The 20,666-nt window shown below is 44.2% G+C and overlaps 11 protein-coding genes across 11 annotated transcripts; all 11 read right to left on the reverse strand.

Annotated features, from left to right (window-relative positions):
* Positions 1-361: 361 nt before the first annotated feature.
* LOC135194452 (histone H2B) lies at positions 362-870 on the reverse strand. Its single transcript, XM_064219931.1, has one exon. The coding sequence runs from the start codon at positions 797-799 to the stop codon at positions 425-427; it is 375 nt and encodes a 124-aa protein (XP_064076001.1). The 5' UTR covers positions 800-870; the 3' UTR covers positions 362-424.
* An 874-nt stretch (positions 871-1,744) lies between these two features.
* Positions 1,745-2,194, reverse strand: LOC135194450 (histone H2A). Its single transcript, XM_064219929.1, has one exon. It carries the CDS (start codon positions 2,119-2,121, stop codon positions 1,747-1,749), a length of 375 nt encoding a protein of 124 aa, XP_064075999.1. The 5' UTR covers positions 2,122-2,194; the 3' UTR covers positions 1,745-1,746.
* A 950-nt stretch (positions 2,195-3,144) lies between these two features.
* On the reverse strand, positions 3,145-4,152 carry LOC135194446 (histone H1B-like). Its single transcript, XM_064219925.1, has one exon. The coding sequence runs from the start codon at positions 4,032-4,034 to the stop codon at positions 3,243-3,245; it is 792 nt and encodes a 263-aa protein (XP_064075995.1). The 5' UTR covers positions 4,035-4,152; the 3' UTR covers positions 3,145-3,242.
* Positions 4,153-5,237: 1,085 nt separating this feature from the next.
* Positions 5,238-13,129, reverse strand: LOC135194281 (uncharacterized). Its single transcript, XM_064219594.1, has 3 exons — positions 12,546-13,129; positions 6,528-6,898; positions 5,238-5,614 (listed from the first exon to the last, which is right to left on the reverse strand). Exons 1-3 carry the CDS (start codon positions 12,850-12,852, stop codon positions 5,300-5,302), a joined length of 993 nt encoding a protein of 330 aa, XP_064075664.1. The 5' UTR covers positions 12,853-13,129; the 3' UTR covers positions 5,238-5,299.
* On the reverse strand, positions 7,603-8,111 carry LOC135194346 (histone H2B). Its single transcript, XM_064219673.1, has one exon. The coding sequence runs from the start codon at positions 8,038-8,040 to the stop codon at positions 7,666-7,668; it is 375 nt and encodes a 124-aa protein (XP_064075743.1). The 5' UTR covers positions 8,041-8,111; the 3' UTR covers positions 7,603-7,665.
* Positions 8,986-9,435, reverse strand: LOC135194345 (histone H2A). The gene has a single exon (XM_064219672.1). The coding sequence runs from the start codon at positions 9,360-9,362 to the stop codon at positions 8,988-8,990; it is 375 nt and encodes a 124-aa protein (XP_064075742.1). The 5' UTR covers positions 9,363-9,435; the 3' UTR covers positions 8,986-8,987.
* Positions 10,386-11,393, reverse strand: LOC135194343 (histone H1B-like). Its single transcript, XM_064219670.1, has one exon. It carries the CDS (start codon positions 11,273-11,275, stop codon positions 10,484-10,486), a length of 792 nt encoding a protein of 263 aa, XP_064075740.1. The 5' UTR covers positions 11,276-11,393; the 3' UTR covers positions 10,386-10,483.
* A 545-nt stretch (positions 13,130-13,674) lies between the features above and the next one.
* Positions 13,675-14,194, reverse strand: LOC135194344 (histone H3). Its single transcript, XM_064219671.1, has one exon. The coding sequence runs from the start codon at positions 14,108-14,110 to the stop codon at positions 13,700-13,702; it is 411 nt and encodes a 136-aa protein (XP_064075741.1). The 5' UTR covers positions 14,111-14,194; the 3' UTR covers positions 13,675-13,699.
* Positions 14,195-14,843: 649 nt separating this feature from the next.
* LOC135194384 (histone H2B) lies at positions 14,844-15,352 on the reverse strand. The gene has a single exon (XM_064219794.1). It carries the CDS (start codon positions 15,279-15,281, stop codon positions 14,907-14,909), a length of 375 nt encoding a protein of 124 aa, XP_064075864.1. The 5' UTR covers positions 15,282-15,352; the 3' UTR covers positions 14,844-14,906.
* Positions 15,353-17,891: 2,539 nt separating this feature from the next.
* LOC135194434 (histone H2A) lies at positions 17,892-18,341 on the reverse strand. The gene has a single exon (XM_064219881.1). The coding sequence runs from the start codon at positions 18,266-18,268 to the stop codon at positions 17,894-17,896; it is 375 nt and encodes a 124-aa protein (XP_064075951.1). The 5' UTR covers positions 18,269-18,341; the 3' UTR covers positions 17,892-17,893.
* A 950-nt stretch (positions 18,342-19,291) lies between these two features.
* On the reverse strand, positions 19,292-20,299 carry LOC135194433 (histone H1B-like). Its single transcript, XM_064219880.1, has one exon. The coding sequence runs from the start codon at positions 20,179-20,181 to the stop codon at positions 19,390-19,392; it is 792 nt and encodes a 263-aa protein (XP_064075950.1). The 5' UTR covers positions 20,182-20,299; the 3' UTR covers positions 19,292-19,389.
* Between the last annotated feature and the right edge of the window lie 367 nt (positions 20,300-20,666).

Raw genomic sequence — 20,666 nt, forward strand, 5'->3', positions numbered from 1 at the left:
ATACGAGATCGAAATGAATGAGAAGATCGACGGAATCGACAGTACGGCGGCGGCTTCGAGCTTACAGCGCTACAGCTCTACAGGAAGGTAACTACGACGATCAAATATATTATATATCTCTAATTAAAATTCGATTCAAGACTAGTAAAGAAAAGAAAACTGTTTTTGTATATGTTAATAATTAGGAATCTTATCAGAGTATGTATGTGTGTATTATATATGTGTATAATTAATCGATTAAATATGTTAATAAATAAACATGTAGTATTATTGTTATTTGATGATAATAATAATAATAATAATAAACGACGGCTAAATCGTTTGAAACTTTAAATTATTGTTTATCGAAACTCTTTGTGGCCCTGAAAAGGGCCTTTTTATTATTATCTCCTTCATAAATCGTAGCGTTCTACTACGGCTTCGTTTACTTGGAGCTCGTGTACTTCGTTACGGCCTTAGTACCTTCGCTCACGGCGTGCTTGGCGAGCTCGCCGGGCAGAAGAAGCCTCACCGAAGTCTGCACCTCCCTCGAGGTGATCGTCGATCGCTTGTTGTAGTGAGCGAGACGAGAAGCCTCGGCGGCGATGCGCTCGAAGATATCGTTCACGAAAGAGTTCATGATCGACATGGCCTTACTCGAGATACCGGTGTCGGGATGTACCTGTTTCAGTACTTTGTAAATGTAGATTGCGTAGCTCTCCTTCCTCTTATGCTTCTTCTTCTTCTTGTCCGACTTGGAGATGTTCTTCTGAGCTTTGCCCGATTTCTTGGCGGCCTTTCCGCTAGTCTTAGGCGGCATGATGACGAATAAACAAATTCACAATAATGCAATCGAAACTTAATCTCGTGTGATACACGTGCGAACCGTACGGGAGCGCAAGCGAAACTGGAGAGTATCGTTTCGTACTCTCGGATTTTGTTTAAATAAGGCCCGCGCGGCACGCGTAGCGTTCGCGCATACGGTGCGGCATACAGACGCAGAACTCTATCGACCAATCAGAAACGATCGTCGCGCTTAGTACGAGAGGGGCGGAGAGTAGAGGGAGAGGGGGAGAGTGTTATTAGGTTCTCGTTTTAAAACGATACGAAAAATATTCCTCCCTCCCCTACCCCACCGACCGCATCTCTATGATCATGATTACTATACGAATAGACTTAAAGCTGAAATCATTAATATATTATTTTAAAATTTAGAATGTTTATATCATCTAATCGATTTATATGTAAATATTATTAATAACAACAAATAAAATATATCATCTCTCTATAAGACAGACAGCTCAGACAGTTATAGTTATTATGATGATTGAAAATTTTAGATCGAAATATTATTTAATAATTATCGTAAATAATAAAATAATTTTAATGTGTATATATATTCTATCGTCGTAGCGTACACTGTAATAGCAGCAGCAGCAGTAGTAGTGTTAGTGTTAGTAGTGATTCTCTACGTTCAACTAAAGAGTTCAACGAGCGTTTAAATGGTGCGTATAAAATATCGAATGACATGTAATCAACGTCGAGACGTCATAATCGTTTAGGAAACATAACATTTTTTAATGCATATCAGATATATTTTGTGGCCCTGAAAAGGGCCTTTTTATTCGTTATCACGATGAAGAACGAGTTCGTTCGTTCGATCGTTCGCATGTAACATCGCAATGTATATAATAACAAATTTGATGACTACAATAACGACGACGACGACGACGACGACCGTTCCGCAACGTCACCGCACACAAGTGTTTAAGCCTTCTTCTCGGTCTTCTTGGGCAGAAGTACGGCTTGGATGTTAGGTAGGACGCCACCTTGTGCGATAGTCACGCCCGAGAGCAACTTGTTCAGCTCCTCGTCGTTACGGATCGCCAACTGTAGATGTCTCGGTATGATCCTGGTCTTCTTGTTGTCGCGGGCGGCGTTGCCGGCCAACTCGAGTACTTCAGCGGCTAGGTATTCCATGACGGCCGCGAGATACACGGGTGCACCGGCACCGACGCGCTCTGCGTAGTTACCCTTCCTGAGGAGTCTGTGTATACGTCCGACCGGAAACTGTAGACCGGCACGGTTCGAACGCGACTTTGCCTTCCCCTTGACTTTGCCTCCTTTACCGCGACCGGACATGATTATAGAGAATTAATGAAAAATTAGCAACGCAAATATAAATATGAGAGAGCGGAACGCGTGCGTACGGCTCGGGAGCGCGGTGAACAGTAAAACGGTCGCGTTACTCCGTCCCCTTTTTATACTCGGAACGTAGTCGCGTCTATCGGTGCGGTGGTATCGAGAGAGACTCTGACTCTGTTTGATTGTATTGAAATTGTAAATTGTTAAATTTCTGTTTCTTATTAGTGTATACAGTATAGTATTAAGATTACGACGATGAATGATGTCGAGTTTCGGGAGAGTCGGGCAGTCGGGCGGGGCGGGGCGGGGCGGGTCGGGGGGTTTCGAAATGCGAATGCGAATAGAAAAATGAAGTAAAAATTGTATATATTTATTTAATTTTTTTTTTTTTTTTTTGAACAAAGAAAGAAAGAGATAAAGAAAGGAAGAGTCATAACAACGAAATAAAAAATAATATTAATAAAGTGAAATTAGTCGGGCGCGCGGGTGGTGTGTCCTTTTCGTGTTTCGCGTGCGAGCGATATATTTTGATAAAGATAAAATATAATAATAATAAACATGTACGTACGTATGTTTGTTTGTTTGTTTGTTTGTTGAATTTAATTTAATTGAAGACGTTCGAGTGTGCTGCTCCATCTCTATGATTGTAAATATTATAGATGGATAATGAGGTATGTGGATATTTTTATCATATAATATTAAATTTTTTTTATTTTTTTTTCTTTCCGTTTACGTTTTATATTTTATAAATTTAGAATTAGTTTTGGAATTGTTCATCGTATCGTTCGAAACTTTAACTCATCTTATTCGTCGTCGTCGTCGTAGATTATTACGCACGACGACGAATATATTCGTTTATTATGTGAAACTTATGTTAGCCCTGAAAAGGGCTTTTTGTCGTGCGATTTACGCGCCGCACACGCTTGCATCGTCATCGTCATCGTCACAGTCTTCGTCGTCGTCGTCGTCGTCGTCGTCGACGCGATGGGATCGGACAAATGTATGTCATCGATGATGTTGTTTTTTTTTTTTTGTTGTTGTTGTTGTTGTAGATGATGATGATGACACTTTTGAAAGATGTCATCGTTATTATCACCGCTGCGGCGGCTGCAGGCGACTTACTTTTTAGCGGCGGCGGCGGATGCTTTCTTAGCTGTCGGTTTCGACTTCGGCGTAGCGGCGGCGGCCTTCTTCGGTTTCGGGGCTTTAGGTTTCTTAGTCGGCGGTTTCGCAGTCTTCTTCGCCTTCGATGCGGCGCCCTTCGCCTTCGAAGGAGCGGCCGCCGCGACGGCCTTCTTAGCGGCTGCCGGTTTCTTTTTAGCGGCTGCAGCTTTCTTATCCTTTATCGTCGCCTTCGCCTTCGATTTGGACGGCGATGACGCCGCCGCCGCCGCACCGGACGACGCACCGCCGGCGGCCGCTTTCTTGCCCGCGGCGGCGCCCTTGCCGGCGACGGGAGCGGAGGACGTCGCCTTCTTCGACTTACCCGAAGCGGCCGAGGATGCGGCCTTGCCGCCGGACGCGCCTCCGATTCCGGCACCCGCCGGTTTCTTCGAAGCGGACGATTTCGACTCTAGTTTGAACGAACCCGATGCGCCCTTGCCCTTCGTCTGTATCAGTGCACCCGATTCGACGGCGCTCTTGAGATACTTTCTGATGAACGGAGCCAATTTCTCAGAATCGACTTTGTATTGAGCCGCGATGTATTTCTTGATCGCCTGAAGCGACGAACCGCTACGTTCCTTCAACTCTTTGATGGCGCTGTTCACCATTTCGGATGTTTTAGGATGAGTAGGTTTCGCCTTCGGTTTCTTGGCGGCGGCGCCACCGGCGGCGGCCGCGGACGCCTTCGGTTTCTTCGCAGGGGTCGCCGGTGCCGGCGCTTCGGTTGCTATAGCTGTGTCGGCCATTTTATTTTATTTTATTTAATAAACTCACTACACAATCACACGAAAGATAAATATTAATAGTTGTAGTAGCAGTTGTACCGTGGGATAACAACGTATAACGATATAAAACGTGTCTGATATCGGACGGAGATCGACGCGGCGGAGAGGTCGCTAGTGGTAAGTCGAGTCCGAGCAATACCGTAAGGAGAACCGCGATGTCGCTAGACAATTTCTCGTACGAACGCTTAAAACTTTTCACTAACAGGTATCTTTTCGAATGCGATATTTATATAATTTAAAGTAGTTTTTGACCGTTCTATAACACAAAAAGATACCTCTTGAACCTATCGATCGTTTGAAAGTCGAATTCGTAGCACAGTTCGACAACGATGTGTACGAATCGCGTTTAAATTCGTTATAGTTCTAGTCGCGTACCTAGAGCCTCGTTTAAAAGTTATTTTATTCTATTAAAATAGTTTTAAACGTTTCGTTCTATCGACATATTGAAAGCGAAGATACCTCACTGATAATGTATAAAAGCGCAACTCTTATTCGATAATTTACTAACAATTTTAGCGTGTTCCAAGTCGACGTTCGTAAAACACACTACTACGCGAGTCGATATAAGAAGCACGAGAAAATGTTGTCTGATATGTGAATACTTATCGAATAATATATAAAATATAAACTATTACGATAGATAAATAATACGTGTTTCGAAAGAGAGACCACAGTATCGTATAAATAATAAAAATAATCTACAGTAATCTAGTGTAAGAGCTACGTTTAGAGGCGAGCCTCGAGGCGTGCGAAATATTGTTGGAGGCGCGTTCGTAGCGCGTGAAGTAGAGCCGAAAGAACGACGACGACGACGACGACGAAGACGAATAATTAGTCATATATAATAACGTTTGAATTGTAAACAGAAATTTAAAATTAAATAAATTAAATTACACACTCATTCAGATGCATGGTAAAGTATATTCTACGTTAACGATCGGTCGGTATTACGTCGTAGTCGTCATCGTATCTTATCTATACGATCGTTTTACACGCTTAGAGCTCTTACTCTTATATTCGTATTATTATTAATATGTATTATGTTATTATGTTTAATAGACGTCATTGAACGATTGAAACGAGTATTCAATGTGTATGTAGTATGTATAAACAGATCCATATGCGGCCCTGAAAAGGGCCTTTTTTATATTTAGTTTTCGCAGTATTATTTGTAAATTATTAATTTTTTTTTGTATAATTTTTCAAAATAAAACATCGAAAACATTTTAACCGCCGAAACCGTACAGAGTACGTCCCTGACGTTTCAGGGCGTACACTACGTCCATGGCGGTGACGGTCTTCCTCTTCGCGTGCTCGGTGTAGGTGACGGCGTCGCGGATTACGTTCTCGAGGAACACTTTGAGGACACCGCGAGTCTCTTCGTATATCAGACCGGATATACGTTTCACACCGCCTCTGCGTGCGAGACGACGGATGGCCGGTTTCGTGATACCTTGGATGTTATCACGGAGCACTTTCCTGTGTCGCTTCGCGCCTCCTTTCCCCAGACCCTTTCCACCTTTACCGCGACCGGTCATTTTCTTGTCTTCGGTTTGTCTTGTTTAATCTGAACGGCAAAGAAAGACGTACAGAAATCCGTCCGCTGTCGATCAGAGACGATCACTTTATGGTAGTCTCGTCGTTCTACGCTCGACTGATATATAAGCGCTCGACTAACTACACACGTATGCGTGTCGTTCGCTCCGTGTGCGAAAGAGATGGCGATATCTAAGTGCCATTAGATAGAAAGAGAAAGACTGATAGAGACAGCGTGCAGTCGAAAAAGCTATGGTAGGGATGGCGGCCGAGGGGATGGGGTAAGGGGGGAGTTCATGTATGTGTCTTGTTTATCGGGAGAATGGGGGGGGGGGGGGGGTGAGATATTTTTGTGTTCTTCAAAATTGATATCTTTGCAATAATATTTAATATTTACAATTATGCTCTTAACGATCAATATATCGTCATAAGATCGTAATAATATATGTAATCACACATACACTCACCTCTCACGTTCTCGTATTCGATTGAAATATACATATTTATTTACAATAATAGTATAAAATACACAACGTTTACGTATGTGCGTATTGATATTTCGAATTATGTGTAACGTGTTTATGATAATTTTGATATAAAAATAATTATTGTTATTTGTGAGTAGGTTTTTCGTGACGACTTTGTTACGTTTGAAACGGACGACGAAAAAAAAAAAAAAATTTTTTTTTTCTTTGTTTTTAGATATATATGCGGCCCTGAAAAGGGCCTTTTTGAATATGTTTACTTGCAGTCTATCTGCATATGATACTGCGTATATTATTATTATTTATTTTTTTCTATACGTAGAATTGTGCAAATGAGACTGCGACGACGACGACGCAGACGCAATTAGGCACGTTCTCCTCGGATCCTGCGCGCCAATTGAATATCCTTAGGCATGATCGTCACACGCTTAGCGTGGATAGCGCACAGGTTCGTGTCTTCGAAGAGACCGACGAGATAAGCTTCGCTTGCTTCCTGCAGGGCCATTACGGCGGAACTCTGGAAACGGAGATCGGTCTTGAAGTCTTGAGCGATCTCACGAACGAGACGCTGGAATGGCAGTTTGCGGATCAGAAGCTCAGTGCTCTTCTGGTAACGACGGATCTCACGAAGGGCGACCGTACCGGGTCTGTAACGATGAGGTTTCTTCACACCTCCCGTGGCAGGAGCGCTCTTGCGAGCCGCCTTGGTGGCGAGCTGCTTGCGCGGTGCCTTACCACCGGTAGATTTTCGGGCCGTCTGCTTAGTACGAGCCATCCTTGACGATGAATGAACGAACACGCACGAAACGAAAATTTATTATGACAAACTTAGAGACGTCTCTAGACACGTCCGCACGAAGGGAACGTAGTCGACGGATTAAAATTTTTGTAAAGGAACGTTAGCTTATATACGAGTTCTACTACGGCTAGAGGGACCGCCGCGATGACGATTCGATATATCCGTCTCTCTCTCTCTCTACGCTATGCACGTTCTCTCTCACGCGTTCACTGATCGATGCGAAAAATTCATGTTTGAGTTGTTGTTATTATTATTATTATTATTAGATATATTTTTAATGAATTAATATTATTATTCTTTCAGATATCATCGGCCTACGTCGAACGAGTTAAACGCAGGATATATATGATACGAGATCGAAATGAATGAGAAGATCGACGGAATCGACAGTACGGCGGCGGCTTCGAGCTTACAGCGCTACAGCTCTACAGGAAGGTAACTACGACGATCAAATATATTATATATCTCTAATTAAAATTCGATTCAAGACTAGTAAAGAAAAGAAAACTGTTTTTGTATATGTTAATAATTAGGAATCTTATCAGAGTATGTATGTGTGTATTATATATGTGTATAATTAATCGATTAAATATGTTAATAAATAAACATGTAGTATTATTGTTATTTGATGATAATAATAATAATAATAATAAACGACGGCTAAATCGTTTGAAACTTTAAATTATTGTTTATCGAAACTCTTTGTGGCCCTGAAAAGGGCCTTTTTATTATTATCTCCTTCATAAATCGTAGCGTTCTACTACGGCTTCGTTTACTTGGAGCTCGTGTACTTCGTTACGGCCTTAGTACCTTCGCTCACGGCGTGCTTGGCGAGCTCGCCGGGCAGAAGAAGCCTCACCGAAGTCTGCACCTCCCTCGAGGTGATCGTCGATCGCTTGTTGTAGTGAGCGAGACGAGAAGCCTCGGCGGCGATGCGCTCGAAGATATCGTTCACGAAAGAGTTCATGATCGACATGGCCTTACTCGAGATACCGGTGTCGGGATGTACCTGTTTCAGTACTTTGTAAATGTAGATTGCGTAGCTCTCCTTCCTCTTATGCTTCTTCTTCTTCTTGTCCGACTTGGAGATGTTCTTCTGAGCTTTGCCCGATTTCTTGGCGGCCTTTCCGCTAGTCTTAGGCGGCATGATGACGAATAAACAAATTCACAATAATGCAATCGAAACTTAATCTCGTGTGATACACGTGCGAACCGTACGGGAGCGCAAGCGAAACTGGAGAGTATCGTTTCGTACTCTCGGATTTTGTTTAAATAAGGCCCGCGCGGCACGCGTAGCGTTCGCGCATACGGTGCGGCATACAGACGCAGAACTCTATCGACCAATCAGAAACGATCGTCGCGCTTAGTACGAGAGGGGCGGAGAGTAGAGGGAGAGGGGGAGAGTGTTATTAGGTTCTCGTTTTAAAACGATACGAAAAATATTCCTCCCTCCCCTACCCCACCGACCGCATCTCTATGATCATGATTACTATACGAATAGACTTAAAGCTGAAATCATTAATATATTATTTTAAAATTTAGAATGTTTATATCATCTAATCGATTTATATGTAAATATTATTAATAACAACAAATAAAATATATCATCTCTCTATAAGACAGACAGCTCAGACAGTTATAGTTATTATGATGATTGAAAATTTTAGATCGAAATATTATTTAATAATTATCGTAAATAATAAAATAATTTTAATGTGTATATATATTCTATCGTCGTAGCGTACACTGTAATAGCAGCAGCAGCAGTAGTAGTGTTAGTGTTAGTAGTGATTCTCTACGTTCAACTAAAGAGTTCAACGAGCGTTTAAATGGTGCGTATAAAATATCGAATGACATGTAATCAACGTCGAGACGTCATAATCGTTTAGGAAACATAACATTTTTTAATGCATATCAGATATATTTTGTGGCCCTGAAAAGGGCCTTTTTATTCGTTATCACGATGAAGAACGAGTTCGTTCGTTCGATCGTTCGCATGTAACATCGCAATGTATATAATAACAAATTTGATGACTACAATAACGACGACGACGACGACGACGACCGTTCCGCAACGTCACCGCACACAAGTGTTTAAGCCTTCTTCTCGGTCTTCTTGGGCAGAAGTACGGCTTGGATGTTAGGTAGGACGCCACCTTGTGCGATAGTCACGCCCGAGAGCAACTTGTTCAGCTCCTCGTCGTTACGGATCGCCAACTGTAGATGTCTCGGTATGATCCTGGTCTTCTTGTTGTCGCGGGCGGCGTTGCCGGCCAACTCGAGTACTTCAGCGGCTAGGTATTCCATGACGGCCGCGAGATACACGGGTGCACCGGCACCGACGCGCTCTGCGTAGTTACCCTTCCTGAGGAGTCTGTGTATACGTCCGACCGGAAACTGTAGACCGGCACGGTTCGAACGCGACTTTGCCTTCCCCTTGACTTTGCCTCCTTTACCGCGACCGGACATGATTATAGAGAATTAATGAAAAATTAGCAACGCAAATATAAATATGAGAGAGCGGAACGCGTGCGTACGGCTCGGGAGCGCGGTGAACAGTAAAACGGTCGCGTTACTCCGTCCCCTTTTTATACTCGGAACGTAGTCGCGTCTATCGGTGCGGTGGTATCGAGAGAGACTCTGACTCTGTTTGATTGTATTGAAATTGTAAATTGTTAAATTTCTGTTTCTTATTAGTGTATACAGTATAGTATTAAGATTACGACGATGAATGATGTCGAGTTTCGGGAGAGTCGGGCAGTCGGGCGGGGCGGGGCGGGGCGGGTCGGGGGGTTTCGAAATGCGAATGCGAATAGAAAAATGAAGTAAAAATTGTATATATTTATTTAATTTTTTTTTTTTTTTTTTGAACAAAGAAAGAAAGAGATAAAGAAAGGAAGAGTCATAACAACGAAATAAAAAATAATATTAATAAAGTGAAATTAGTCGGGCGCGCGGGTGGTGTGTCCTTTTCGTGTTTCGCGTGCGAGCGATATATTTTGATAAAGATAAAATATAATAATAATAAACATGTACGTACGTATGTTTGTTTGTTTGTTTGTTTGTTGAATTTAATTTAATTGAAGACGTTCGAGTGTGCTGCTCCATCTCTATGATTGTAAATATTATAGATGGATAATGAGGTATGTGGATATTTTTATCATATAATATTAAATTTTTTTTATTTTTTTTTCTTTCCGTTTACGTTTTATATTTTATAAATTTAGAATTAGTTTTGGAATTGTTCATCGTATCGTTCGAAACTTTAACTCATCTTATTCGTCGTCGTCGTCGTAGATTATTACGCACGACGACGAATATATTCGTTTATTATGTGAAACTTATGTTAGCCCTGAAAAGGGCTTTTTGTCGTGCGATTTACGCGCCGCACACGCTTGCATCGTCATCGTCATCGTCACAGTCTTCGTCGTCGTCGTCGTCGTCGTCGTCGACGCGATGGGATCGGACAAATGTATGTCATCGATGATGTTGTTTTTTTTTTTTTGTTGTTGTTGTTGTTGTAGATGATGATGATGACACTTTTGAAAGATGTCATCGTTATTATCACCGCTGCGGCGGCTGCAGGCGACTTACTTTTTAGCGGCGGCGGCGGATGCTTTCTTAGCTGTCGGTTTCGACTTCGGCGTAGCGGCGGCGGCCTTCTTCGGTTTCGGGGCTTTAGGTTTCTTAGTCGGCGGTTTCGCAGTCTTCTTCGCCTTCGATGCGGCGCCCTTCGCCTTCGAAGGAGCGGCCGCCGCGACGGCCTTCTTAGCGGCTGCCGGTTTCTTTTTAGCGGCTGCAGCTTTCTTATCCTTTATCGTCGCCTTCGCCTTCGATTTGGACGGCGATGACGCCGCCGCCGCCGCACCGGACGACGCACCGCCGGCGGCCGCTTTCTTGCCCGCGGCGGCGCCCTTGCCGGCGACGGGAGCGGAGGACGTCGCCTTCTTCGACTTACCCGAAGCGGCCGAGGATGCGGCCTTGCCGCCGGACGCGCCTCCGATTCCGGCACCCGCCGGTTTCTTCGAAGCGGACGATTTCGACTCTAGTTTGAACGAACCCGATGCGCCCTTGCCCTTCGTCTGTATCAGTGCACCCGATTCGACGGCGCTCTTGAGATACTTTCTGATGAACGGAGCCAATTTCTCAGAATCGACTTTGTATTGAGCCGCGATGTATTTCTTGATCGCCTGAAGCGACGAACCGCTACGTTCCTTCAACTCTTTGATGGCGCTGTTCACCATTTCGGATGTTTTAGGATGAGTAGGTTTCGCCTTCGGTTTCTTGGCGGCGGCACCACCGGCGGCGGCCGCGGACGCCTTCGGTTTCTTCGCAGGGGTCGCCGGTGCCGGCGCTTCGGTTGCTATAGCTGTGTCGGCCATTTTATTTTATTTTATTTAATAAACTCACTACACAATCACACGAAAGATAAATATTAATAGTTGTAGTAGCAGTTGTACCGTGGGATAACAACGTATAACGATATAAAACGTGTCTGATATCGGACGGAGATCGACGCGGCGGAGAGGTCGCTAGTGGTAAGTCGAGTCCGAGCAATACCGTAAGGAGAACCGCGATGTCGCTAGACAATTTCTCGTACGAACGCTTAAAACTTTTCACTAACAGGTATCTTTTCGAATGCGATATTTATATAATTTAAAGTAGTTTTTGACCGTTCTATAACACAAAAAGATACCTCTTGAACCTATCGATCGTTTGAAAGTCGAATTCGTAGCACAGTTCGACAACGATGTGTACGAATCGCGTTTAAATTCGTTATAGTTCTAGTCGCGTACCTAGAGCCTCGTTTAAAAGTTATTTTATTCTATTAAAATAGTTTTAAACGTTTCGTTCTATCGACATATTGAAAGCGAAGATACCTCACTGATAATGTATAAAAGCGCAACTCTTATTCGATAATTTACTAACAATTTTAGCGTGTTCCAAGTCGACGTTCGTAAAACACACTACTACGCGAGTCGATATAAGAAGCACGAGAAAATGTTGTCTGATATGTGAATACTTATCGAATAATATATAAAATATAAACTATTACGATAGATAAATAATACGTGTTTCGAAAGAGAGACCACAGTATCGTATAAATAATAAAAATAATCTACAGTAATCTAGTGTAAGAGCTACGTTTAGAGGCGAGCCTCGAGGCGTGCGAAATATTGTTGGAGGCGCGTTCGTAGCGCGTGAAGTAGAGCCGAAAGAACGACGACGACGACGACGACGAAGACGAATAATTAGTCATATATAATAACGTTTGAATTGTAAACAGAAATTTAAAATTAAATAAATTAAATTACACACTCATTCAGATGCATGGTAAAGTATATTCTACGTTAACGATCGGTCGGTATTACGTCGTAGTCGTCATCGTATCTTATCTATACGATCGTTTTACACGCTTAGAGCTCTTACTCTTATATTCGTATTATTATTAATATGTATTATGTTATTATGTTTAATAGACGTCATTGAACGATTGAAACGAGTATTCAATGTGTATGTAGTATGTATAAACAGATCCATATGCGGCCCTGAAAAGGGCCTTTTTTATATTTAGTTTTCGCAGTATTATTTGTAAATTATTAATTTTTTTTTGTATAATTTTTCAAAATAAAACATCGAAAACATTTTAACCGCCGAAACCGTACAGAGTACGTCCCTGACGTTTCAGGGCGTACACTACGTCCATGGCGGTGACGGTCTTCCTCTTCGCGTGCTCGGTGTAGGTGACGGCGTCGCGGATTACGTTCTCGAGGAACACTTTGAGGACACCGCGAGTCTCTTCGTATATCAGACCGGATATACGTTTCACACCGCCTCTGCGTGCGAGACGACGGATGGCCGGTTTCGTGATACCTTGGATGTTATCACGGAGCACTTTCCTGTGTCGCTTCGCGCCTCCTTTCCCCAGACCCTTTCCACCTTTACCGCGACCGGTCATTTTCTTGTCTTCGGTTTGTCTTGTTTAATCTGAACGGCAAAGAAAGACGTACAGAAATCCGTCCGCTGTCGATCAGAGACGATCACTTTATGGTAGTCTCGTCGTTCTACGCTCGACTGATATATAAGCGCTCGACTAACTACACACGTATGCGTGTCGTTCGCTCCGTGTGCGAAAGAGATGGCGATATCTAAGTGCCATTAGATAGAAAGAGAAAGACTGATAGAGACAGCGTGCAGTCGAAAAAGCTATGGTAGGGATGGCGGCCGAGGGGATGGGGTAAGGGGGGAGTTCATGTATGTGTCTTGTTTATCGGGAGAATGGGGGGGGGGGGGGGGTGAGATATTTTTGTGTTCTTCAAAATTGATATCTTTGCAATAATATTTAATATTTACAATTATGCTCTTAACGATCAATATATCGTCATAAGATCGTAATAATATATGTAATCACACATACACTCACCTCTCACGTTCTCGTATTCGATTGAAATATACATATTTATTTACAATAATAGTATAAAATACACAACGTTTACGTATGTGCGTATTGATATTTCGAATTATGTGTAACGTGTTTATGATAATTTTGATATAAAAATAATTATTGTTATTTGTGAGTAGGTTTTTCGTGACGACTTTGTTACGTTTGAAACGGACGACGAAAAAAAAAAAAAAATTTTTTTTTTCTTTGTTTTTAGATATATATGCGGCCCTGAAAAGGGCCTTTTTGAATATGTTTACTTGCAGTCTATCTGCATATGATACTGCGTATATTATTATTATTTATTTTTTTCTATACGTAGAATTGTGCAAATGAGACTGCGACGACGACGACGCAGACGCAATTAGGCACGTTCTCCTCGGATCCTGCGCGCCAATTGAATATCCTTAGGCATGATCGTCACACGCTTAGCGTGGATAGCGCACAGGTTCGTGTCTTCGAAGAGACCGACGAGATAAGCTTCGCTTGCTTCCTGCAGGGCCATTACGGCGGAACTCTGGAAACGGAGATCGGTCTTGAAGTCTTGAGCGATCTCACGAACGAGACGCTGGAATGGCAGTTTGCGGATCAGAAGCTCAGTGCTCTTCTGGTAACGACGGATCTCACGAAGGGCGACCGTACCGGGTCTGTAACGATGAGGTTTCTTCACACCTCCCGTGGCAGGAGCGCTCTTGCGAGCCGCCTTGGTGGCGAGCTGCTTGCGCGGTGCCTTACCACCGGTAGATTTTCGGGCCGTCTGCTTAGTACGAGCCATCCTTGACGATGAATGAACGAACACGCACGAAACGAAAATTTATTATGACAAACTTAGAGACGTCTCTAGACACGTCCGCACGAAGGGAACGTAGTCGACGGATTAAAATTTTTGTAAAGGAACGTTAGCTTATATACGAGTTCTACTACGGCTAGAGGGACCGCCGCGATGACGATTCGATATATCCGTCTCTCTCTCTCTCTACGCTATGCACGTTCTCTCTCACGCGTTCACTGATCGATGCGAAAAATTCATGTTTGAGTTGTTGTTATTATTATTATTATTATTAGATATATTTTTAATGAATTAATATTATTATTCTTTCAGATATCATCGGCCTACGTCGAACGAGTTAAACGCAGGATATATATGATACGAGATCGAAATGAATGAGAAGATCGACGGAATCGACAGTACGGCGGCGGCTTCGAGCTTACAGCGCTACAGCTCTACAGGAAGGTAACTACGACGATCAAATATATTATATATCTCTAATTAAAATTCGATTCAAGACTAGTAAAGAAAAGAAAACTGTTTTTGTATATGTTAATAATTAGGAATCTTATCAGAGTATGTATGTGTGTATTATATATGTGTATAATTAATCGATTAAATATGTTAATAAATAAACATGTAGTATTATTGTTATTTGATGATAATAATAATAATAATAATAAACGACGGCTAAATCGTTTGAAACTTTAAATTATTGTTTATCGAAACTCTTTGTGGCCCTGAAAAGGGCCTTTTTATTATTATCTCCTTCATAAATCGTAGCGTTCTACTACGGCTTCGTTTACTTGGAGCTCGTGTACTTCGTTACGGCCTTAGTACCTTCGCTCACGGCGTGCTTGGCGAGCTCGCCGGGCAGAAGAAGCCTCACCGAAGTCTGCACCTCCCTCGAGGTGATCGTCGATCGCTTGTTGTAGTGAGCGAGACGAGAAGCCTCGGCGGCGATGCGCTCGAAGATATCGTTCACGAAAGAGTTCATGATCGACATGGCCTTACTCGAGATACCGGTGTCGGGATGTACCTGTTTCAGTACTTTGTAAATGTAGATTGCGTAGCTCTCCTTCCTCTTATGCTTCTTCTTCTTCTTGTCCGACTTGGAGATGTTCTTCTGAGCTTTGCCCGATTTCTTGGCGGCCTTTCCGCTAGTCTTAGGCGGCATGATGACGAATAAACAAATTCACAATAATGCAATCGAAACTTAATCTCGTGTGATACACGTGCGAACCGTACGGGAGCGCAAGCGATCGATCGTAGTATTTCACGCACCCCCCTGGTAATGGGGAATGGTGATGGCAGTTCCTAGGGCCGTGCCCTATCTATTGCGGTATCCTGTTCGCCGTCCGTTTCTACGGACGGGTCGTTGGGGTCGGGTAATTCCATGGAAGTACCCTAGTGGCGTATGCTGCAGACATCTCTTGGTCCTCCGTACATTCTCAGAGCGATCAAGCGCACCGGATGAGACCCCGTAAGGGGAGGTCCAGCGAACGACCTGCTCTGCGAATGTCTGCGCACGACAGATGTCGTGGTACAGAGGGAGGGTTCGGAGACATCTTGCTGCTGCCAAATGTGTGTTGCGTATTCGTGTCTCGTTGAGATCAAGTTCCGTCGCTGGCGGTGAAGGCTGCAGATGGGTGAGGGTGGTTGGTAGAGAAGAGTGGAGAAGAAGTGGTATTCGGCATTCTGACAGGTTGTCGGTGTTCTGTGTTGTTGTGGTTTGTTTCGGCGAGTCCGGTCCGTGACCGCGTAGACTCCCACGATCCGATCAAGCGCACCGGATGAGACCCCGTTCGGGGAGGTCCAGCGAGCGACCTGCGGTCGTGGGTGAAAAAACGTAGTCTAGACGCCTCGCTCTCGGTCGGGGCCGTCAGGATAAGTCCCGCTTGGGATTTCCTTTCGGTCGGCCGCGGTGAGACGCTATTGTACAGACCGGTTCGTCGGGTACGGCTCTTTGTAGGAGCCGGGTGATTTGCCCGTTACTACGGACGGGTCGTTGAGGTCGGGTAATTCCAGTGGAAGTACCCTAGTGGCGTGTGCTGCAGACATCTCTTGGTCCTCCGTACATTCTCAGAGCGATCAAGCGCACCGGATGAGACCCCGTAAGGGGAGGTCCAGCGAACGACCTGCTCTGTGAATGTCTGCGCACGACAGATGTCGTGGTACAGAAGGAAGGTTCGGAGACATCTTGCTGCTGCCAAGTGTGTGTTTGCGTATGCGTGTCTCGTTGAGATCAAGTTCCATCGTTGGCGGTGAAGGCTGCAGATGGGTGAGGGTGGCAAGTAGAGAGAGTGGAGAAGAAGCGGTATTCGGCATTCTGACGGGTTGTCGGTGTTCTGTGTTGTTGTGGTTTGTTTCGGCGAGTCTGGTCCGTGACCGCGTAGACTCCCACGATCCGATCAAGCGCACCGGATGAGACCCCGTTCGGGGAGGTCCAGCGAGCGACCTGCGGTCGTGGGTGGAAAACGTAGTCTAGACGCCTCGCTCGCGGTCGGGGCCGTCAGGATAAGTCCCGCTTGGGATTTCCTTTCGGTCGGCCGCGGTGAGACGCTATTGTACAGACCGGTTCGTCGGGTACGGCTCTTTGTAGGAGCCGGGTGATTTGTTGGAACTGGCGCTGGTTTTGCGTCAGTGGTGTTCCTTTTGGTGAGTTGTCCTGGCGTTGTTGGCGTCGTCTTTAGGTCTGGAATGTGATCTGATGGTGTTTCAGTGCGTCCAGCTAGTGTGACACTCCTGTCCGGTTCTGCAGAATTACTCATGATTCGATCAAGCGCACCGGATGAGACCCCGTTCGGGGAGGTCCAGCGAGCGACCAGCGATCATGGGCTTTTCTGCAGGTAGGCGTCCTGGATGCAGCCGAGTCCAGTAGGATGAGTCCCCGTAGGGACTACCTCTGGTTCGATGCTCGCAAGCGAAACTGGAGAGTATCGTTTCGTACTCTCGGATTTTGTTTAAATAAGGCCCGCGCGGCACGCGTAGCGTTCGCGCATACGGTGCGGCATACAGACGCAGAACTCTATCGACCAATCAGAAACGATCGTCGCGCTTAGTACGAGAGGGGCGGAGAGTAGAGGGAGAGGGGGAGAGTGTTATTAGGTTCTCGTTTTAAAACGATACGAAAAATATTCCTCCCTCCCCTACCCCACCGACCGCATCTCTATGATCATGATTACTATACGAATAGACTTAAAGCTGAAATCATTAATATATTATTTTAAAATTTAGAATGTTTATATCATCTAATCGATTTATATGTAAATATTATTAATAACAACAAATAAAATATATCATCTCTCTATAAGACAGACAGCTCAGACAGTTATAGTTATTATGATGATTGAAAATTTTAGATCGAAATATTATTTAATAATTATCGTAAATAATAAAATAATTTTAATGTGTATATATATTCTATCGTCGTAGCGTACACTGTAATAGCAGCAGCAGCAGTAGTAGTGTTAGTGTTAGTAGTGATTCTCTACGTTCAACTAAAGAGTTCAACGAGCGTTTAAATGGTGCGTATAAAATATCGAATGACATGTAATCAACGTCGAGACGTCATAATCGTTTAGGAAACATAACATTTTTTAATGCATATCAGATATATTTTGTGGCCCTGAAAAGGGCCTTTTTATTCGTTATCACGATGAAGAACGAGTTCGTTCGTTCGATCGTTCGCATGTAACATCGCAATGTATATAATAACAAATTTGATGACTACAATAACGACGACGACGACGACGACGACCGTTCCGCAACGTCACCGCACACAAGTGTTTAAGCCTTCTTCTCGGTCTTCTTGGGCAGAAGTACGGCTTGGATGTTAGGTAGGACGCCACCTTGTGCGATAGTCACGCCCGAGAGCAACTTGTTCAGCTCCTCGTCGTTACGGATCGCCAACTGTAGATGTCTCGGTATGATCCTGGTCTTCTTGTTGTCGCGGGCGGCGTTGCCGGCCAACTCGAGTACTTCAGCGGCTAGGTATTCCATGACGGCCGCGAGATACACGGGTGCACCGGCACCGACGCGCTCTGCGTAGTTACCCTTCCTGAGGAGTCTGTGTATACGTCCGACCGGAAACTGTAGACCGGCACGGTTCGAACGCGACTTTGCCTTCCCCTTGACTTTGCCTCCTTTACCGCGACCGGACATGATTATAGAGAATTAATGAAAAATTAGCAACGCAAATATAAATATGAGAGAGCGGAACGCGTGCGTACGGCTCGGGAGCGCGGTGAACAGTAAAACGGTCGCGTTACTCCGTCCCCTTTTTATACTCGGAACGTAGTCGCGTCTATCGGTGCGGTGGTATCGAGAGAGACTCTGACTCTGTTTGATTGTATTGAAATTGTAAATTGTTAAATTTCTGTTTCTTATTAGTGTATACAGTATAGTATTAAGATTACGACGATGAATGATGTCGAGTTTCGGGAGAGTCGGGCAGTCGGGCGGGGCGGGGCGGGGCGGGTCGGGGGGTTTCGAAATGCGAATGCGAATAGAAAAATGAAGTAAAAATTGTATATATTTATTTAATTTTTTTTTTTTTTTTTTGAACAAAGAAAGAAAGAGATAAAGAAAGGAAGAGTCATAACAACGAAATAAAAAATAATATTAATAAAGTGAAATTAGTCGGGCGCGCGGGTGGTGTGTCCTTTTCGTGTTTCGCGTGCGAGCGATATATTTTGATAAAGATAAAATATAATAATAATAAACATGTACGTACGTATGTTTGTTTGTTTGTTTGTTTGTTGAATTTAATTTAATTGAAGACGTTCGAGTGTGCTGCTCCATCTCTATGATTGTAAATATTATAGATGGATAATGAGGTATGTGGATATTTTTATCATATAATATTAAATTTTTTTTATTTTTTTTTCTTTCCGTTTACGTTTTATATTTTATAAATTTAGAATTAGTTTTGGAATTGTTCATCGTATCGTTCGAAACTTTAACTCATCTTATTCGTCGTCGTCGTCGTAGATTATTACGCACGACGACGAATATATTCGTTTATTATGTGAAACTTATGTTAGCCCTGAAAAGGGCTTTTTGTCGTGCGATTTACGCGCCGCACACGCTTGCATCGTCATCGTCATCGTCACAGTCTTCGTCGTCGTCGTCGTCGTCGTCGTCGACGCGATGGGATCGGACAAATGTATGTCATCGATGATGTTGTTTTTTTTTTTTTGTTGTTGTTGTTGTTGTAGATGATGATGATGACACTTTTGAAAGATGTCATCGTTATTATCACCGCTGCGGCGGCTGCAGGCGACTTACTTTTTAGCGGCGGCGGCGGATGCTTTCTTAGCTGTCGGTTTCGACTTCGGCGTAGCGGCGGCGGCCTTCTTCGGTTTCGGGGCTTTAGGTTTCTTAGTCGGCGGTTTCGCAGTCTTCTTCGCCTTCGATGCGGCGCCCTTCGCCTTCGAAGGAGCGGCCGCCGCGACGGCCTTCTTAGCGGCTGCCGGTTTCTTTTTAGCGGCTGCAGCTTTCTTATCCTTTATCGTCGCCTTCGCCTTCGATTTGGACGGCGATGACGCCGCCGCCGCCGCACCGGACGACGCACCGCCGGCGGCCGCTTTCTTGCCCGCGGCGGCGCCCTTGCCGGCGACGGGAGCGGAGGACGTCGCCTTCTTCGACTTACCCGAAGCGGCCGAGGATGCGGCCTTGCCGCCGGACGCGCCTCCGATTCCGGCACCCGCCGGTTTCTTCGAAGCGGACGATTTCGACTCTAGTTTGAACGAACCCGATGCGCCCTTGCCCTTCGTCTGTATCAGTGCACCCGATTCGACGGCGCTCTTGAGATACTTTCTGATGAACGGAGCCAATTTCTCAGAATCGACTTTGTATTGAGCCGCGATGTATTTCTTGATCGCCTGAAGCGACGAACCGCTACGTTCCTTCAACTCTTTGATGGCGCTGTTCACCATTTCGGATGTTTTAGGATGAGTAGGTTTCGCCTTCGGTTTCTTGGCGGCGGCGCCACCGGCGGCGGCCGCGGACGCCTTCGGTTTCTTCGCAGGGGTCGCCGGTGCCGGCGCTTCGGTTGCTATAGCTGTGTCGGCCATTTTATTTTATTTTATTTAATAAACTCACTACACAATCACACGAAAGATAAATATTAATAGTTGTAGTAGCAGTTGTACCGTGGGATAACAACGTATAACGATATAAAACGTGTCTGATATCGGACGGAGATCGACGCGGCGGAGAGGTCGCTAGTGGTAAGTCGAGTCCGAGCAATACCGTAAGGAGAACCGCGATGTCGCTAGACAATTTCTCGTACGAACGCTTAAAACTTTTCACTAACAGGTATCTTTTCGAATGCGATATTTATATAATTTAAAGTAGTTTTTGACCGTTCTATAACACAAAAAGATACCTCTTGAACCTATCGATCGTTTGAAAGTCGAATTCGTAGCACAGTTCGACAACGATGTGTACGAATCGCGTTTAAATTCGTTATAGTTCTAGTCGCGTACCTAGAGCCTCGTTTAAAAGTTATTTTATTCTATTAAAATAGTTTTAAACGTTTCGTTCTATCGACATATTG

Source organism: Vanessa tameamea, chromosome 29 (genome assembly GCF_037043105.1).
Source record: "Vanessa tameamea isolate UH-Manoa-2023 chromosome 29, ilVanTame1 primary haplotype, whole genome shotgun sequence".
NCBI lineage: Eukaryota > Metazoa > Arthropoda > Insecta > Lepidoptera > Nymphalidae > Vanessa > Vanessa tameamea.

Coding starts and splice junctions, on each gene's coding strand:
- LOC135194433 (XM_064219880.1), bottom strand. CDS start 20,181: ATGGCCGACACAGCTATAGCAACCGAAGCGCCGGCACCGGCGACCCCT.
- LOC135194446 (XM_064219925.1), bottom strand. CDS start 4,034: ATGGCCGACACAGCTATAGCAACCGAAGCGCCGGCACCGGCGACCCCT.
- LOC135194452 (XM_064219931.1), bottom strand. CDS start 799: ATGCCGCCTAAGACTAGCGGAAAGGCCGCCAAGAAATCGGGCAAAGCT.
- LOC135194345 (XM_064219672.1), bottom strand. CDS start 9,362: ATGTCCGGTCGCGGTAAAGGAGGCAAAGTCAAGGGGAAGGCAAAGTCG.
- LOC135194344 (XM_064219671.1), bottom strand. CDS start 14,110: ATGGCTCGTACTAAGCAGACGGCCCGAAAATCTACCGGTGGTAAGGCA.
- LOC135194434 (XM_064219881.1), bottom strand. CDS start 18,268: ATGTCCGGTCGCGGTAAAGGAGGCAAAGTCAAGGGGAAGGCAAAGTCG.
- LOC135194450 (XM_064219929.1), bottom strand. CDS start 2,121: ATGTCCGGTCGCGGTAAAGGAGGCAAAGTCAAGGGGAAGGCAAAGTCG.
- LOC135194346 (XM_064219673.1), bottom strand. CDS start 8,040: ATGCCGCCTAAGACTAGCGGAAAGGCCGCCAAGAAATCGGGCAAAGCT.
- LOC135194281 (XM_064219594.1), bottom strand. CDS start 12,852: ATGACCGGTCGCGGTAAAGGTGGAAAGGGTCTGGGGAAAGGAGGCGCG. Junction 6,899..12,545: donor TACTCTGTACGGTTTCGGCG/GTTAAAATGTTT, acceptor AAATTTTCGTTT/CGTGCGTGTTCGTTCATTCA. Junction 5,615..6,527: donor CGAACCTGTGCGCTATCCAC/GCTAAGCGTGTG, acceptor ACCGAAGACAAG/AAAATGACCGGTCGCGGTAA.
- LOC135194343 (XM_064219670.1), bottom strand. CDS start 11,275: ATGGCCGACACAGCTATAGCAACCGAAGCGCCGGCACCGGCGACCCCT.
- LOC135194384 (XM_064219794.1), bottom strand. CDS start 15,281: ATGCCGCCTAAGACTAGCGGAAAGGCCGCCAAGAAATCGGGCAAAGCT.